We start from the raw sequence: 19290 nt of genomic DNA on the forward strand, positions 1-19290 counted from the left end.
CAGCTAAGACAGTTTTATTTTTCTAACAGTGTGGTTGGCCTTTGGAATGGGTTGCCTTCAGCTGTTGTAGAGGCAGTAAATTTAAGTTTAAGAAAAATATTGATATGAATGATAAGGGCTGGCTCTAAGATTTTTTTATTTTATTTTTTAATTATTTTAATTTAGTTTAGAGGATGGAACAGACAAGATGGACCAATTGGTCCCTTGATGTCCCAGATCATTATGTTATGTTACAACTGAATTGGTAGTCCTTGCAAACAAGCCAGCTTCTACCCTATTTAGATATAAATAATCCATTAACATAATACATGTGTTTAATGGGTCCCTGCTCTTCACCCGCTGAAACCTTTATAGGGGAGGGGTGATGTTATACTATGATGTATTGTAATATCCTTGAATTTTATGCTGCCAGTATCTCTGGTTTTTCAAACTTGTAATATAACTTTGTAATAATGGCATATTATTAAAAGAAAAGATAGTTATTAGTATTATGTCTGGTAATATTATTTATGATACACAATGACAAAATGTAGCACTGGCTTTGTTGTTGGAAGGTTGGAAATAAATCATAAACTGCTTGTTTTATTATTTTCATTTAGTTTACATTACTTACATTATATTCAGTAAAATTTAATATATAAAATTAAGATAAAAAACAGTAAGTAAGATAAGTGACTGGTTAAATGACCATTTTTTTTTTTTTTTTACTGGCTAAATGTCCAAGACTATTTACTATATGCCCTTCATTCACATCAAGTGTTGGTGGTAGATTCTGGTAAAACCTGAAGTGCAGTAAGGATAATCTTATTTTTTAATGTGTTATTTGAAAGTTTGAATAACAAAATTTGGCAGAAAAAGTTTTAGATTAATGTATATTGGACATTTTGTAGCATTCCCTTTGTCTCCCTTAAGGTCAAATATCTTCTTGTATTGTTAGGTCAGCTAATGTTTTTTTGGTACAAAAGTGAAGACCCAACAACGTGCATAAATCCATGTTATCCTTCCATCACATTGGATGTGTGTACATAAAAAATAGCTTATCCACGTAATTGTACTTTTCATTAGAAAGTAATAATATTTATGTATATTTGTTAGAAAATGAAAGGGGCCATGTTTAGTGACTATAAGAAAGCTTCAGTGATGATGTGTTTATTCATTATTGATTTAGTGTTAGTTACTGTATGTGCTGGCCTGGCATAGCCAGGTAGTGAGGGCACTTTACTCGCAATCTGCGGGTCATGGGTTTAAATCCCATTCCCAGCAAATATGCTTACCCTTTCAATGGTGGGGGCATTATAATATGACAGTCAATCCCACTATTCAATGATAAAAGAGTAGCCCAATAGTTGGTGGTGGATTGTCACAGGGTCAACTAGTGCAGGTAGCTCTCATGTAGCTTTGCATGAAATCAAACCAAACTGTATGTGCTTTTTTATTCAACACTAGATTTGAAACTACATAATATACAATGTAGATTAAGTACTTTTTGATGGAATAATTAAGTATGAAGCTTGTTTGACCACTATTACAGCATAGTTTAAGAAATTAGGTTGCTTGTTTTTTAAACATCTTTTTTTTTTCTTCTTATAGTTTTCTGGATTATAATCTTATGCTGACCTCTACCACTTCAACTATATATATTGGATCTGCAATTTGAAATGCTAATGTGATGAAAGAGACTGTTAACTATTCTTTGGAGCAAAAGTTTGATTGTTGTTTTACTTTTTTAAGTAGTATTCATAAAGAGAATATCAGATTAATTTTTTGTTCTTGCCATGGAAACAAACCATGATTTTGATGTACTCACAAGTGGAAGTGTTATGGATCAAGAGTCATTAACTGATCAATCTGAATTGAAAGATGTAGTAGTTGCAGAGTCAACAGTATTGAATTTTCAGGGAGAAGAAGCAACTTCTACCTTAGTTATTGATGACCAACTAGATCAAACAGTGAAAGCTGGAGGTGTTATTGCAGATAAGGAAACAAGTCAGTCTCTTATTCCAGCTTCACTAGACCTTGGCACTACACTTGAAGATGCTGTTCTTTCGAGAGTCAACTCCTACCCTCATTTTGGCCAAATGGAGACAGTGTCACTAGAAGTGTTAGATGCTACAGAATTGGAATCTAAAGAAAAGTCAGATGTAACAAATTATACATGTTGTATGATTGACAATGACACTATTGTTACAGATAAAACAGTTGTACTGCCTGCAGTGAAAGAAATAGTCATGATCCAAAAAGCAAACAATGAAATAGATGCATTGGTTTCAACTTGTGATAGTGTTGAAGACAAGGCAGAAGGAACTACAGGGAGCCAGAGCAAAGAAGGTGGTCAAAACTCAACTGCATCTGTTTTTGATGATTTTGGTAAACACCGTATTCAACCCCAAATTATATTTCAGGTAATCCAACAGACTTAAATTAAAGTTATTCACATATGACCAGATTATCTTTCCAATTCTTACCTTATATGATACTAACTCTTTATCTTTTGTACTAAAATTGCTTTGTTTTCTCTTCCCAACTTTTCCAATCAGAATGATCTAAATGACAGAAGGCTATTCAGCTTATTGGGGTCATCCAACAGAACAACCAGCTAAAGCACCAAATCTGAGATTTATGATGTTGGTTACCAAGTTTGGGCCCACACACCCCTGCTTATTGGGGTCATCCAACAGAACAACCAGCTAAAGCACCAAATCTGAGATTTATGATGTTGGTTACCAAGTTTGGGCCCACACACCCCTTTTTCTTTCTGATACTGTTATCTTGCTGTTACAAATACTGTTTCTCCATTCTCTAATATCATATTCACTGTTTTTTTCCATCTCTAACTTGTAGCCTTTTATTTGTCTGTTAATATTTTTGACATCTTTATAATGTATTTTATTGGTTTTGTGCATTTTCTTTGTAAAGATGTAAAAATATCACTGCAAAAAAGCGTTATTAACTTTCAATTGGATTGTTCTTATAGGCAATATGCTGTTGGTTCAAAAACTTAGAAATAATGATGCTTAGACATTAGCTCGAAGAGCTGAAGGAATGAACGTATAAATTATTTCTACAGGGTTTAATTTTGTTAGTTTAACTATCAACCGGTTGTATATGAGTATTCTGTGCAACATCTCTAATTAAGAAACAGTTTTATTTTAAAATAACTTTAGTACTGTGCTTTTAGTTGTTACATATTCAGTACATATCAATTTTCTTTAGCTGTTGTACTTAAAGACAAAAAATACACATTTTAATCAAAAACACTTTGATGTATCTATTTTCAGTACCTATTATTTATGCTTGTTACTTTAACAAACTTTTTTTAGGTAAAGAATGAACACGTGTGCATGTTGTTACATAACACAGTTAAATAAATGGAAATCTCCTCCACAGGGTATTTTGTAACATAGTGTAAAGTTTGAAATGGAACTAAAATTTTAAAAGCAGATTCAGAGATTAGTGGCACATGTTTTGAATAGGAAATATAATCAATGTTTTGTTTAATATCACTTGTTTGAAATTTGATTTCATTTGACCATGAGCTATAAAAATTGATTAAATCAATAATCAGTATATCAGTAGAAAAATTAGATAAAACAATGCAAGGAAATGCAAAACTTTCAGAAGTTCTGCTCCTCATCCTAAAATCCCAGATTATGTTCTGGCCAAACAAATTTTACTGATTAATATAAAGGAAAAACACAGTCAAAATTAAGAGGCAAATCATTCTTCAAGTGTATAAGGACAACAAAATAATTCAGTCAAAAATCATGTATGGATTTAAGCTATCAAAGTTTAAACTTAGAACCAATTTTATTCCTGGTCTTTTTTTATGGAGATTTCACATAGGCTGATCATTCAAACTCTGCATTTGTAAACACCTAAATCAAGTATCTTTAAAGTTAAAATAAACTTTTTAGATTCAAAATGCAACATTTTTATAAGAGGGATCCAGAAGTCAATTTGCTTTTTTTTTTCACATGGGTAAACATGTAGTATTAACAACAAATCTTTCTTTCAAAAATGGTAAGCCTACTCTTACACAAGATTTTCCTCCAAAATTCCCTGCAATTAAAGTACCAAAAATACATTATTACGATACTACTCAGTTATTTATATTCATGTCAGTCTAAATTTTTTCTTCTACATATTTATGTGGATTTTATAAACAGAGGATGTGTTAGAACCTATTATTTTTGTTGAGAAAAGTCATAGAAAACTTCAATGAGCTATTGAAATTCACAGGACTATGTTTTCATACCAGGACAACAGTATTATATGCTTTAGTTCCATATTAAGTGATTTATTACATGGTTTTCCAATACACATTTTATTGTGTTAAATTTACCATAAATGTGCATTATATATGACAATTAGCAAACCTGTGTTTGTGTTTTTATTATTACCAGAAAGAAATCCAACTTTGTTGTAGATTAATCCATTAAATGTGCTGATACATACACATACAGTGTCAGTTGAATATTTATGATGCATGAAAATTTCATATTGATGATGACAATGCACATAGCAAAAGTATTTGTAATATCATTATTGCTCACTTTTTGTGTTTACAGGTACTGTCTCTCTCACAGAAACTTCTTATTTTTGTCGTTAGGTGTGTAGTTTACAAGTTTTAGTATTTTATAAATGAAAAAATGTTGCAGTAATATAGTTTTTAGATTTATACTTTAAAATTTACTTGAATGTGATTTAGATTAAGTAAAATTTCAATTTTTATAGCATTCATTTCCAAACACAAGTGTATGAGTTATAGTAATTTTGTACATTATTTAAAATTAAGATAGAGACTAGTTTTGTGACGGTATTATTCATTATATGTTTTATATTTAACTTTTAATTCTCTGGTTGCTTCATATTATGACTTATTCTAAAAGAAGTACTTGCGTTTCATTGATTAAATTGCAAGCATAACCTTGACTGTCTTACCATTTCTGTGTAGTTTAATGACTTTCAGCATTTCTTTTTCTATAATTCAAATGTTTATTTTTTTAGCATGTAAATACATAGTATTTATCTCAAATGGTTTCATGTGCATAGGAAGAAAAATCCACTGATGCATTGCAACAGCCAAGTTTGAGTCAGTATTTTTCATGTTCACCACCTGATGGACATGTTTCAAGAGATCCTTTGGGCCATAACTTTTTTGACACTTTAAATTTTTCTTCAGAATTTTCTCCAATGATGAAGAGTGTTTCTGACATAACTGTATTGCCAGGAAATGAAGTATTTGCAGGAGATGTTAAAGGGATTTCAACAGAATCTCAACTAGCCTTAGATGCAACAGAATCAGAACCTGTAAGCTTTACCATTGGAGGAGAAGTAGAATTTGGAGTTCCTGATGAACCTGAGATTACCGGGACAAATGAAGTTGAACAAGTTTTGGCTGAACCTGAAGTAAATGATAAAAAGCATGCAATAAGCCAGTTTTTTGTAGAAGACAAAAGTGGAGGTGATGGAACTGGAAAAGCTTTTTTTGATGCTTTAAACTCTAGTGGTCCTGACCTAGTGTCTCCTTCTCCTATTAAAATGAGTCAGTCTCATTGTATTTCTGATGAGTTGGTATGCAGTGGAGTGCCATCAAAAAACAAAAGCTCATTCTCTACTTGTACCTCTTCATCTCCTGTTATGGAAGAAGAAACTTTCTTGACTTCATTAGGAGGAAGTGATCAGTGTCAACATTTTGATGCTTGGATTCCCACTGAGCTCACCCGCCAAGCTTTAATTTCCATGGTAACATCTCCTCCAGGAACCTATTTCCCTCTCAAAGACCAGCTTACCATGCCTGGTATAGTCATTGAAGAAGAATTAGTAAGTTTTATGTTTTAAAATCCTTTTTTTATTTTGGTTTTTGTAATTTTACAAGCTACAAAACAAAAAAAAAACAACACTAAAATGACTGACTGGGTCATTTGAAATATGTTAACTGTTCTTAGTTTTCTTTATGTGATTTTAGCTTGATTTTAAATATATTTATATTTGCTTAGTATTTTTTGTTTTGTTGAAATGCATGAAGCTCTTCCATATACTGTATCTCAGTAAGACAAATTAGGAACTGGAACTTGCACACTTCTTGCAGTTCACCAATAAATCATTTAAATTACTAGCAAAACATATTTCTAGGCTGTGGTATCCAAACTGTAGGGTGCATCCCCCTGGGTGGCAGGAGAACCCAAAAGAGTAAATTTCAAGAGAAATTAAGAAATAATTAAGAATAACAAATATTTTTATTTCTTGGTTTTGAAGTTCATATGTTACGTTGTGGTCTGTAGAGTGCATAACTCTTGTAGTTCATGGTATTGCATATTTTACTGATGTTATGACAGTACAAATTGCAATGTTAAGCATCCCTCATGTAACATCGTTTTAGTGCCTGCTGACTGACTGACAGACACACTACTGTATAGTGGTGTAAATGGTTAAAAACTAGTGACTCTTCCAGGCAGCCTTAAGCCCCCCCTTTGGGGAAATTAAATCGATACCCATAAATTAGAATCATACCTTTCAAATATGTTATTTAAATAAATTTTTTGTACAAAAGTAATATTTCTTGAATCTCTTTAATAATTTTTAATTGTACAATTAAGAACAATTTCATTTACAGGTATAGTGTATTTACACATTATGGTGTGAAGAAAGTTTGAGATGTTACTCATAAAGTGTTTGAGGTTATAATTAGAGTTTGTACAATTTGAGTGTATAGTTGAAAAAACTTTACTGGAACACTAGAAGGACATATGCACAGGTTTAATTGGTAAAATATCTTTCTCACAGGTGGTAAATCCCTTGTGTACTCATGGTGGGTACCGCACAGATAGCCTATTATGTAACTTTGTACTTATCAAGAAATAAACAAAAACCCCTGTATTAAGTGAGATTTTTTTTCATAATGATGTTGAGTGGGGGTCACAAATAGATTGTGTTGTAGACTTTAATAGTAATTTGACAATCATTTAGTATATGAAAGAACGTTTGAAAAAGCTCTAAACTTTAAGCCAGTAATACTAAACTAACTCAGTTTGGCTCGATTCTGAACAAACTATACTTTAGAATTCCATCTGTCTTTTAAGAAGACAAGAAATACTTATTATTGATATTATGTAAACATTAGATCACTAAAAGTATCAAATTCCAATATGGCACATCACCTCTTCTCACATAAATAGTTATTCTAGTTCAGTGCTGCCTTCTATGTGCAAAAAAATTGTTTACACTTTCCACAACCTTCTATCTCCTCTCCATTGGAATTGACTGATTCCAATGCATCTCTCATGCAAATCATCATGTGTCAACCCTCTACCAATAAAAGTGCATCATACTCTCATGACACATATGACTCCCTCTATTCAATTCTACCAAACTATCACTTCTCCTTTGGCATTACTCGTATCCAGACGTTTTTTTCTTTTGGTGCTCTTTGTGTGAATCATGTATTTAATAATTTAATTTCCAAAGTGGGATTTCTTCATTATTATTTTTTTTTTCTTTACATAGAAGAAATCTTTTAACTTAACTTAATTTCCCAGTCTTTATTTTATTTCTCACACTCATATATTTTACATCAAAAACTTTTGTTTGATTTATGTATTTCTACAATGAATTCTGAGGTTCATGTTTCCACTTTGGGTATTATACCTCTAGCATTATTTTCACAGGCTGTAGGTGGAGGAGACTTGTCATTGGATTTCTTTGCTGTTATCCATTAACTTGCCCCACTAATCCATTTGAACAAGCCAAACTTGGTTGGGCCAATGAAGATTTGATAGCCTTTTTACACCACCAGATTTTGTCATATTTTTCCTTACCCCTCTTGCAGAATCAGCTAGGCTTCATATGGCATTTTTCGACATGATTTCTCAGGTATGTTTTGTTTTATCCAATTCCCCATTTTTCTGTGATTCCTTATTACCTCCATGTTGGCTTGTTTGTCCTCTTCGGCTCTCACTTTACACACGTTTTCACTCTAGTTGGTATTTTCCGAGTCGGGTACATTTGCCACCTCTTTATGTATTTTTTCTTTGGTGATATATTTTTGATTATGTACCTGAGACTTTGAAATCTCGTGTGTAATCTGTGCATCAACACTCAACCCTGTCCTCTTTGGTTGCATGTTTGTCGCAGTTGGATACATGACATGCCTGAATTCCTTTCCCATCCTTGTCCTTATATACCCATCCCTGTCCCCCTTCCAGGGGTTTCTCATCTCGTAATTTTATTCAACCTTGATGGGCATTTTGCTAATAGTACCAGAGACTAACCAAAGGGTTCCAGTACAGTGGGAGGTTTACTATATTATATTGTTACTCTTTGGTGATCTTTCACTACAGTTCCATGGGTTCTTCTGGTCTTATCAGAGGGACTTGTCCTACTATTCCTTTTCCCATTTTCTTTGCCCCTTTTCCTTCCCCATGACTTGGGATCCTGCCACCAGCCTACGTCTGTCTGAAGTGGTACAAGATTTTCTATCTCTATGGGCCGTTATACCTGTTCATCACCTCTCTCCAGGCTGTTTGTTGTCCTCGCTTCAAACTGGAGACTGATGACCTGCTCTAGGTTTGTTCCTCTTCACTCTAATTTTCAATCTGCCCTGTTTTACCTTGGAGTCATTTCTCACCCTTAGGTGGGCTTTTTCTCCAGGTTTACCGATGACAAAGAGGAATGTCATAAATACTTATTTGCATATCCCGATATTTCATCACTCGTGATACTCTCTTCCTATTTTCCATGGAGTCGTTTCTCTGTTTTATGCACTTCCCTTTGGCCCTTTATGTTTTGATGGGAATTCAGAGCATTCATTCTTCATTACATGCTCTCGTGTTGTGCTTTCCTCTTGATCAATGATTGGTGTTGGTGGTTAGATATGACTCACACATCAGCTGGTGTCCTGCTTTGTCCTCCTCATTTGGTTTTCCACATTTCATGGATACATCCATTTGGGGATGGGGGCATATTGGATCGGATTCCTGTCTAGACAACATTTATTCTACAGAGTGGTCTCTTGATACTTTGTTTTTTCCAATGGCTTTGACTTTTGTGGGGTACTCTTTACATTGAGGCTTTTGCTATGTCCCTTAACCACAAATTGCCTTGGTTTTGGTCTCCTGTTCCTTGTATTCTTATTCTGGCTGTTGATGTTTTCAGTCAGGATTGGATTTACACATTTGTCTATCCTACCATTCTCCTTCTTCTCCGGGTGATTTTGTTCATCTTTGACACTCCATGTTCAGTCCTTCTGATAGCTCTTTTCTGGCCGTCACAGCTGTGGTTTCCATGGCGTCTCCAGCTCCAACTTCCTTCTCTGTTACCTTTGTCCCCTCTTTGCTACCCTCAGTCACCGGTGCTACATCAAGACCTTCCTGTCATGCCTAGTTTTCCCTCTGGTCATTGGTAAGGTGATATGGCTTCTCCCGATGATTATCCTTTTTTCTGGCATGTTTCATTCGCCCTTTCTACATGGAAATTTCTCAACTAAAATGGAATTTTACAATTGTTTGGTCCAGGGTTTTCCCTTAATCAACCCATTCTTCTTCATCATGCAGATTTCTTCCCTTGACTTTTGTATCGGGGGTCTTTTGTCTCCTCGGTCTTGGATTTTTGGATGCTCCTGTTCCACACCTTTTGTTTTTCCCAATTCCCAAGGTATTTACCTCTCCTACACTTTACCTGTGGATGTGTTCCTTCTGGATTTGTCGTCTCCTATGGCAAGCTGCCCCTCCGGATGGGGATATTGATATGGTCCTGCACTGCCTACGTTCAAACCACTCTCCCAGTGCTCCTTGTTTCACCTTCTCTTATGTCTTCCTTCTTTCTCCTTGTGGACATCAGTGGACTGATTATTTGCCACCAATGTTTCACATACTCTTTATCCTTTGACATATCTTCTCCTTTCTCAGGATCATTTTTCCTCCCTAACATTTTGGCAGCTCATGAGGATAACTTTTCTTTCCTTCCGTTTCACACCTTTATCCTCGTACTGATCTGGATAGACTTCTATGTCCTGCTTGTGCTCCTCTCTCCCCAGTTGGGTTCAGCTCTTCATTGGATTGTCTGCTTTCTCTTAATCATCTTCCTTCCATACTTTGTTCCGAGTGTCTTCTCACCCAATTCGACACCTTACCTTTTCATTGGAATTTCATCTTTGTTGTCCTTTGGAGGTATTTCTTCAATTAGGCATGTAGACCACTTATGATGCATTCATCTCGCACTATTTGCATCGTATTGCAGTTTTCTTCATTGAATTGGCTGCTTGCTTTTTATTGTCTTCCTCCCATACTTTGTTCCGAGTGTCTTCTCACCCAATTCGACACCTTACCTTTTCATTGGAATTTCATCTTCGTTGTCCTTTGGAGGTACTTCTTTAATCAGGCATGTGGACCACTCATGATACATTCATCTCGCACTATTTGCATCGTATTGCAGTTTTCTTCATTGGATTGGCTGCTTTCTCTTAATTGTCTTCCTCCCATACTTTGTTCCGAGTGTCTTCTCACCCAATTCGACACCTTACCTTTTCATTGGAATTTCACTAGAATGGCTACAGATGGAAGACGATAACCCGAAAATAAAGACAACTGCGATCTGATGCAAATAGTGGGAGATGAATGTATCATGGGTAGTCACATGCCTGATTAAAGAAGTACCTCCAAAGGACAACGAAGAAATATCAGAATTCAGTGAGACTTTGACTGAGTAAGTTTTTCTTCTTATTTCCTTTTTAGGGGCCCTTTTCCCTTTTATTAATCCTCATTGTTTGGATCGCGCTCTGTGGTGAGTGGAGCCTGACCAGGTATTCTTTAACGGTTCAAATCTGCACTGTCAAACCATGTTGACTTGCATATTATAATTCCATGGCCATGCAATGCACACTGCAGAGATGGGGTGTTCCACAAGATCGCTTTTAGGTTCTTCCTCATGATAGAATTGCTTCATAAGTTTGCCTGTCCTGGACCATACCCATCCATGGACTACATGAGTAAGCAGAAGGGGATAGCTGCCCATCCATGTCATGCCTTGTATTGAATAAATTGGTATGGTTTGCTTTTAAAAGTAAGGTTTCATGGTTACCCATTGGACTGTCTCGGGTGTTGTTGATTCTCTGGACTCTCTACTATATTTTACCCCCTTTTTTTTTTCTAGTGGAGTTTGAGAGTCCTTACCACTTTCCAGTTCAAAGCCATTGATTCAGATCCCTCATCCTATCCCCATGTGGACATTGGTTCCTAGTGTTTTGGATTTAGAGTAGAACCAATCAACACAAGTCCTCACACATGTATTACAGATGTCTATATTCCTCTCTCATTTATACTCCATCAGTGTTGTGGGTCACAGCGGAGGTAATTGCGGATTATTATGGTTCTTTCCCTTCAGCTGTCCTTCAATGTTTCTTATTTTGAGGGAGATTGTTTACATTATGTAGACATCTTTTTGATACCAGATGTCTGGTTCCTGGTTTGATCTATCAATTTATCGTATTCACATGTGCTCCTTCATGAGTCAGGAGGTACAAGATTCCCTCCAGTCTCATGAACTTGAGGTGAAGACGGTATGATCCTCGTTCTTACCCCAGCCATACGGCTGAGTTTTGGATTGTAGTCGACTTGCCAGTGGTATGATCTTCTTTCCTACCTCCACGTGGATGTTAGTTCCAGGCAGCATTTATTTTTAATGTAGTTGATTTACTGTGTATGGTCCATCATGCCCTAGCCACTCTGCATCTAATTGCAAATCCTTTTCATTTTACCCTCTTTTATAATTTCTGTGATTGAATAACCTAAATATTGCATGGATCGGATCACTTTCTAGCCATACTTCTCTTCCAATTAGATGTGCTCCTCTTTTTTCCACTCATAAATGTGACATCTTTCTATGATAGGTGAAGTATATACCTGGCTCAGAAGTGGTGTGTTCCTCACATCAGCTTTTAGAATCTCACTGTTTCATCTTAGGGAGTGTCCTTCAGATACTTCTTTTTTCCCTCACACCAGTCCCTTCATTTATTCATTATGAGATTCTAGCTATTCATGTGAGAAAAGGTAATGTACCGTATCAGAAGTTATAATTTTCCAACACTGAAAATGTATTTCTGATGGGTACTTACTTCATCTCACACTTCCTGCCCTTCCTCCCCACTGAAAACTGGTGCTTCCATCTTCTGCCAAAATTCGAAGTGATAGTTCAGTAGAATTGAATAGAGGGAGTCACATGCGTCATGAGAGTATGTCACATTCTTATTGGTGGAGGGTGGATGCTTTTCACTGGAGGGGAGATAGAAGTCTTGTGGCATGCGTAAAGATTTTTTTTGCATATATAGAGAACAACATGAATGAGAATAGCTATTTATATCATTGGAGGTAAGTATCTATAAGAAATACATTTTCAGTGTAGGAAAATTATAACTTTGGACTTGTTGTTAATGACTTATCACATATAGGTATTTATATTTGAATAAATTACATGCATTGACATACATTACATACATTCTCCATTATAGTTGATGTACTGTTTTATTTTCTGATGATGATCGATACACATGTGTAATACTGAAACCAATTTTCAATAATTTTTATGTGCAAGAAGTGAGACTTCTATGGTAATAGTTTATTTTGGATAAATTACTGTTGACCTTATAGTCCAAAAGTAACCTAAATAATAGTCAAAGTTAAACTAATGTCAATACATTTTGTACTATAAAATTTTTATTTATTGTAGTTTTACCTTACAAAGTTTGAAACTCAATAGCAAGTACGTAATAATAAGACCCAGATTCTAATCAAATAAAATTAGATTTATTGTGGTGACAAAGGTTTAAATTTTCCTTGTTACTGAACTGCTATGCATTTTATTAAAATTTCCTGAGTATACAACACACAAGTCTAGGTACACATAACCTCTACTTACTGCTATATATACCAAAAATGTGTTTCTAAAATTTATTGTTGTTAATTTGTCAGCAAGAAGAAATTAAGTTTCCAAAACATACTTACCTCTGCTTATACTACAGCTATTATTTGACTGCCAGGGTTTCTTCCTTTGCCCATTTAAGCATTGGTCTGATTTTTTCTCTCTTGCTCCAGTTTTTTATACCCTACTTATTTTCCTTGGTGATATTTGTCTCATGATGCTCTCTACCTATGTCAATGTGCTCTCTATTCTGGTACTGTTTATAAGCATATCATTCAGATAATGTTATCACTTTTTCTTGACAAAGCATTCACTAATGGGTTTCTCTGTGCTACGATCATTGGAGATACTTTGAGTAGTCATCATCTTACCTAGTTGATTTTAGTACAGAAAAACAATTTACTTTAGCAAGAAGATATACAGCATGAATTCCCAGATTATTATTTCCAGCATGGAGGCAAATAAGATATCTCCTATCTCATGCTCAATATCTAACATTGCTCAACAATTGGGGGAGAGGAGTAACTTTCAGTGTAGACCATATTCAGTATGATGGGGGCTCTGAGGCTGAAACTGAGGGCAATCCTGAACATTCTGGAGAGAATTTAAATTCACTTTTTCTTGCACCTTCTTTTATTCTGTTGGCATCTCAAGAAGTGGAGGCTCAGCTTCGAGAATTTCTGGATGTGTGATAAACCTAAGCCACGGATCCATGGGCACTACAGATCCTTGAGTCAGGATTAGTCATTTAGTTCACATCTTCTCACTATTATCCACCCAACTTGTAGGGTTTCCATCTCCTGCAGATTTTCAACTCATTTGTACTGTTGAGATGTGGTGTTCCACAAAAACCTCTACAAGTATCCTCATGGTATGAAAATTTACTCACTTGTCCACTTCAAACTGTCCACTTCTTTAGCTTGCACTATTGCACTGTCTCCAGTAAAAGACCTTTTCAGCAGGCATCTGATGAGGAGCTGAGCACTTCTTCGGGTCTCCCCACTGCAAATTCTTTTTCAACTATATCATGGGAGACCCTCACCACAGTACTAGTTCCTAGCTGCTAGAGTGGTGGGCCTTAGAGAGTTGCTCACTGATTTTTCACTTCATCAGTGGGAAGTAGGGTTGTGTTGACACGGTCCATGTAGTGGGAGTCACCTCTCAAACAGCTAGTGTACCTTCCTTCTCTAGTAAGAGTATGCAGTTGATTTGAGGTGAAAAACACTATATGGTTTGATCACATCCTAACTACACTACACTTCTAGGATTGCAACCACTCATGGGTGAATGCTCTGTTGGTAGTGATCAAATTCCACCCATCCCTCTGAAACTTAGGACTCTTTTTGCCTTTCCCTCTGTTTCCTTCTGAGTGAAGAGTATACCCTGGTCTAAACAAGATGTGGCCTCCCATGGGTGTGCACCTATGGAGTCCTTGTCATCAGGTGTCACACTCCATAGGCTTTCCATTCAGGTGTTTCTAAAGGGAACTCATATAGGTTTATTGTTGCACCATCCCCTTCACCATTTCAATGTGGGATTCTATTTATTCTGTGTGAAAAGATAAGGTATCATTTTAGAAGTTAATATTTTCCTTACCTGAAAATGTATTTCTAATAAATACTTACTTCTGCACATCTTCCCACCTGTCCTCCCGACTTACAGTGCACTTTCTTGTTGCCTTGTCTAAGAATGAAGTTATTTTGAGTGCAAGTGTTTTAGGAGAGTTACTGTGCAAGGAGGTTGTGTCATCCTCCTATTGGTGAAGCGCTATCGTTCCATGATGATGTCATCATGTACTATGCCAATTCATGTTAAACACGTGATTTTTAATTGGAAATTAGCTCAATGCTAATACTGTATTTTTGCATAAATAATCTACACCTTGTATACCCCACACCTGTGGAAAAAAAGTGCTCTAAGAAACTTTTAGGCACATATTACCCACTCAGTGACACAGACAAATTTTGGAAAACAAGAAAAATTAAAGAATCCTTTTACATTATAGTAACACAATAAAACCTTCACTAAACAGAGATTCTGGACTAGAGGTGAGTAACCTGTGGCCAGTGATAAGTTAAAGTTTATGGAGATGCTATGGGACTCACTGAAAGTGAAATCTACTCATCTTGAAATATAAGCAATTAATAAAGTCAAAATTGTAATCTGTTCAAATACTGATAAATACAGTCAAAAGTATTCATATTTATGCTTTATCCTTTGACAGAGAATACGGGTAACTGGGATTGCTAACAGATGTTCTTATTGGCCAATTGATGAATCACTTGGCATGTGTTGGACAAGAACAACAACAACATAAATGAATATTCCAAATAGAAGATTGGTGATTTCAGTCTTGAAAATAACAACAAAAAATATCATATTACCCACTCATGAGTATGCCCAGCAGTTGGCATTTTTGAAAACTTTCAATTTGTGCTACTTATGTAACATGTTCTATAATCTATATTTTATTCCATATACCAATTTATAAATATTTTAGATAGATTAATTATTGAAGTTATTCTACTGTTAGTTGGTTAATATAATTAATATTAACTAACTAACAGTAGTTAATATTAATTATATTAACTAACTAACAGTAGAATAATTAATATTATTTTCAGGTTTCACTAAAGATAGAATAAGTGTATTATGAAACATTCAGAGCTTCTGTGAATAAAATTGTTTTTGTCTTGTCATCAGTCTTCACCTTTATTATTAAACTGTGTTTTCTTCATGACGATTTATATACACATTTACATTTACATCAAAACATGCATTTGTTTGGTTGTTAACTTAAACTAGTATTAACACATTTAATTCATGCAAGTTTTTGTTATTAGAGAAATACCAGAGTGAACATATGTTGGGTATAAAAGATGTTCCTAAACTGAATAAAATAATTATGAAGGTGGTTGCAAACTGAGCAAGTGACTGTAGAGTTCATTACTGTTTTGCATTTACATGTGCATTGTGTTGACTATGGTGTAAAAGTTTTCATGTCTCTAAAACTAAATGCATTTTGATAGGGAGATCCATTGAAGGCTCTTTTAACAGAAGTTGATCGGGAAGAGGTTCAAACACGGTTTCCTTTAACAGCTGATAGTGTGACACAAGATGAGAATGGGCTGAGACAGTTAATAGTAGGTTAATTAATTTATATTTCCATATTTTATAAATTGTCAATAACTGTTTAATCTAGCACAAAATATAATTCACTGATATTACAAATTATGTTGTTAAAATTTACTTTTTTTTTTCAAACTTGCTATGATATTGTGCTTAGAAAAGTAAAATAATCTTACATGCAAGTAAAGAATTGTTTAGTCATGCTCTTTGGATGAAATTGAGCTAATTAAAAAAACTATAAATTAGAAGTATGTGTTTTTTTTAGTCTTTGCTGTAAGTTTTATTTGGGGCAGTTTGTATTTGCTGTTTTGGGTGAAAATAGTTTCATGCTTTTAAATAGTTCTTTATATACCTGTGGAATAAATATGATTTTTTAAAATTCTTTTTATTTTTATAAGTTCCATTCTTTGATGCTTTCATTGTGGAGTATCAAGTTCAATAGGTAATTCTTCATAGAAAGTTATTTAGTACAGGGGTACAAAAGCTTACTAGCCTAATGCCTGGGACTACCATATTTTTATTTAAGGCCATTGTGAATTCTGCACACACACTAAATTGAGGATAGTACAATTCTGTTTCCATGAAATGTGTGCGTGTGTGTAAAATCCAACTCTATATTTTATTATTAAAATTTACTAATATTCTAGTTATTGTTATTTTTTCTTTCAAATCATTAATAATCTACTGTTCCTGGAATTTTTGTAAGGTTGGTAGCCTGTTTATCAACAATGGGCTAATCCATTGTAAGATTGATATACAAATACATGTGATGACTCAATTTCTGATCTGTAAATTAAAATTTCTAGTTTTGTAGTTATAACAATTTCTAATCTACTAACATAAAGTACCCATGCTCTGCTACAGTGGTCATAGATTCCTCATGATTCACAGTGAAATACCTCCATTATCCTCAGTTACTTCCATAGCTACTCCAAGAAGGGTGAGGTCAATATCCCAAAACACATCCCATTAAGGATACCAACCCAAGTTACCCAAACACATACCACTTTTGGTCCTGCTAGTTTATGAGTGGAGGTATGAACTCAGTTTCAAACTTGGCACCCTTGAGATCCAAAGAGGAGTCACAAACACTGCTAGATTTGAATTCACTGACCCTTAAAACATACTCCTATACCTCCAACATGCTTGGGTGACCTTACAAATGCAATATAGTTCCCCTTGGTGTGGGGATTATGCCATATAGGTAAAGACACCCCTCCAGCCACCCAAAGTTCATCTGTTAAGTTTTTCCTGCTAGTTCCAATACTGTTGGAAGACTTTGCATACAAACAAAATCACAAAGAGAGACATGAATTAACATAGGGTGTGATTATTTTTCATTGGGATTAGAATAGATGTTTTATTCATATGACAAGAAACAGCTGTGTTCGGATAAAATAACATTATGATAATTTTGTTTTGTTGGATTTTTCTTACATATGATGGCAAAGACAGGTATCCCAAATATTTTGTTTTAATTTAGTCATATATGTTGATTGGTTAGCCAGCCCATAGATTGTATGTGTGCACATGCTAACCACAGGGCCAGTCCAATAACTTATGTAGTGAGCCATCTCATGTCCAATACATTGGCCAGCAGTGCATCTTTGTTCATTAGCTCATCTGTGGTGAACATAAGTCCAGTTTTGGAAGTTGCATATTCAGCAATATATTCAGCATCCTTAGTATGGAGGAAGTCCTTGGCATCCTGGAAGTATTGGCCTTTTTTCATGATTAGTCAATGTTGAATTTATGTCAAAAGGGAAAAAAAGCTTCAGGAAGATGAGGATTACCACTAGCTAGTCAAAGAAAAAGATTTATTCTGGCTAAAACTTGACCCTAAATACTGAATTCCAGACTCAACCCTCATCAGCACCCCTTTGAAAAGTTATGTTGTGGAATACCTGGAGTTCAACTGGACCCCACCACAAAATTACCATTATAGTAAGTTGTGAATTGAAAGTGCATTACAGCTTTTATTAGGGTTAGCATGCTATGTGAACAGCATAAAAATACATGTTTTCTAGAGGACATATGTTGACAAATCAAGAAATTACCAAACTACATTGTTCCTCAGTATAAAAGTAGTGTTAAACCATTCCTTATACAAACAATGTATCAAAAATGTGCCAAAGGTTTATTATACTCCTATATACAATGCATTATCCACCAATATTTTCCAAAAATATTTTATCACAAACAAATAAAACATTGGATACATCAAGCTCATATTTATTATGTCTAAGCTGCTGTCCTTGAATATCTTTTATTATGGACAATTTCACCTACTCATGAATATTTCAACTTGATCCAGTTGAAATACCTTCTGCACTATTTATGAGGAACATAAAAATAAAACTGTGTTCTTTAGAACCTTAGCCATTTTGTGAGTCTGTTTGTTTCTTCCATAAAAATTCACTACAAGCTAAATATTTCAGTGTCAAAATTCAAATGTTCTCTTACTGCATTTTTCAGTAATACTTTTCAAGTTATTTATCACAATTAACCTTATACTCATTAATTCTTAACATCAATGTTGTATCCTCATCTCCATGCCTTTTCTGTTCATTGTGGTGTCCTTTGTGTAATTGATCCATTTGTGTTATACAACACTCATGAGTGAGGGTGCACACGCCTATTCATTTGCATACATATATTGCCATTTACTTATACCACCATTACAGATTCATAAATACTGTAGTAGTTTATACGGATCACTTCTGGCTACCTCATAAATCACTTTGGTAACACTTGAGTTACCTTTCAAAGTTATGCCCCATAATGCAGTGGTATTCTACAGCCATCAGATCCTATTCATATATGTTTCTAGCTTCATGAAATAAAAAAACATTGGCAAAATTAGACATTTGAAGATTTTTTAAAACTTAAAAATCAACTTAATTGGGTTTAAAATTTGTGCTGTTTCTACGCTCAGAGGAAACACAACTCCTTTGTTGCTTCTAGAATCAGCATACTTCCCAAGTAAATAGATAAAAATCTGATGAGTACAGGGGTGCATGCACCATAGAGTTCACACCATTCAGCTAGAGTATGGGAGTGATTCTCTCAAAGTATCAGATGATGGTTTGCATCAGAAAATTCACTCATTGGCTTGGAATGCAAGGGTCACCACACCCTTTCAGTCACATGAATGTCTTACCTCATGAAGTAAATCAAGTAGTAAACATAACAATGTAGAGCTTACACCATACAGTCACATGAATGTCTTACCTCATGAAGTAAATCAAG

At 34.8% G+C, this 19290-nt stretch overlaps 1 protein-coding gene across 4 annotated transcripts in view; it reads left to right on the plus strand.

The window, feature by feature from the left end:
• Positions 1-19290, plus strand: part of LOC106461038 (trafficking protein particle complex subunit 12-like) — a 78564-nt gene that overhangs the window by 6078 nt on the left and 53196 nt on the right. For 3 of the 4 annotated variants that reach the window (XM_013920822.2, XM_013920821.2, XM_013920823.2), the window contains exons 2-4: positions 1591-2402; positions 5053-5823; positions 15942-16055. In XM_013920822.2, the coding sequence (XP_013776276.1) occupies positions 1776-2402; positions 5053-5823; positions 15942-16055 (1512 nt within the window). In that variant the 5' untranslated portion in view covers positions 1591-1775. Of the gene's footprint in view, positions 1-1590; positions 2403-2537; positions 4610-5052; positions 5824-15941; positions 16056-19290 lie in introns of those variants that run through there. The other variant, XM_022387860.1, reaches the window with a different exon arrangement.

This window comes from Limulus polyphemus, unplaced genomic scaffold (genome assembly GCF_000517525.1).
Source record: "Limulus polyphemus unplaced genomic scaffold, Limulus_polyphemus-2.1.2 Scaffold885, whole genome shotgun sequence".
Lineage (NCBI taxonomy): Eukaryota > Metazoa > Arthropoda > Merostomata > Xiphosura > Limulidae > Limulus > Limulus polyphemus.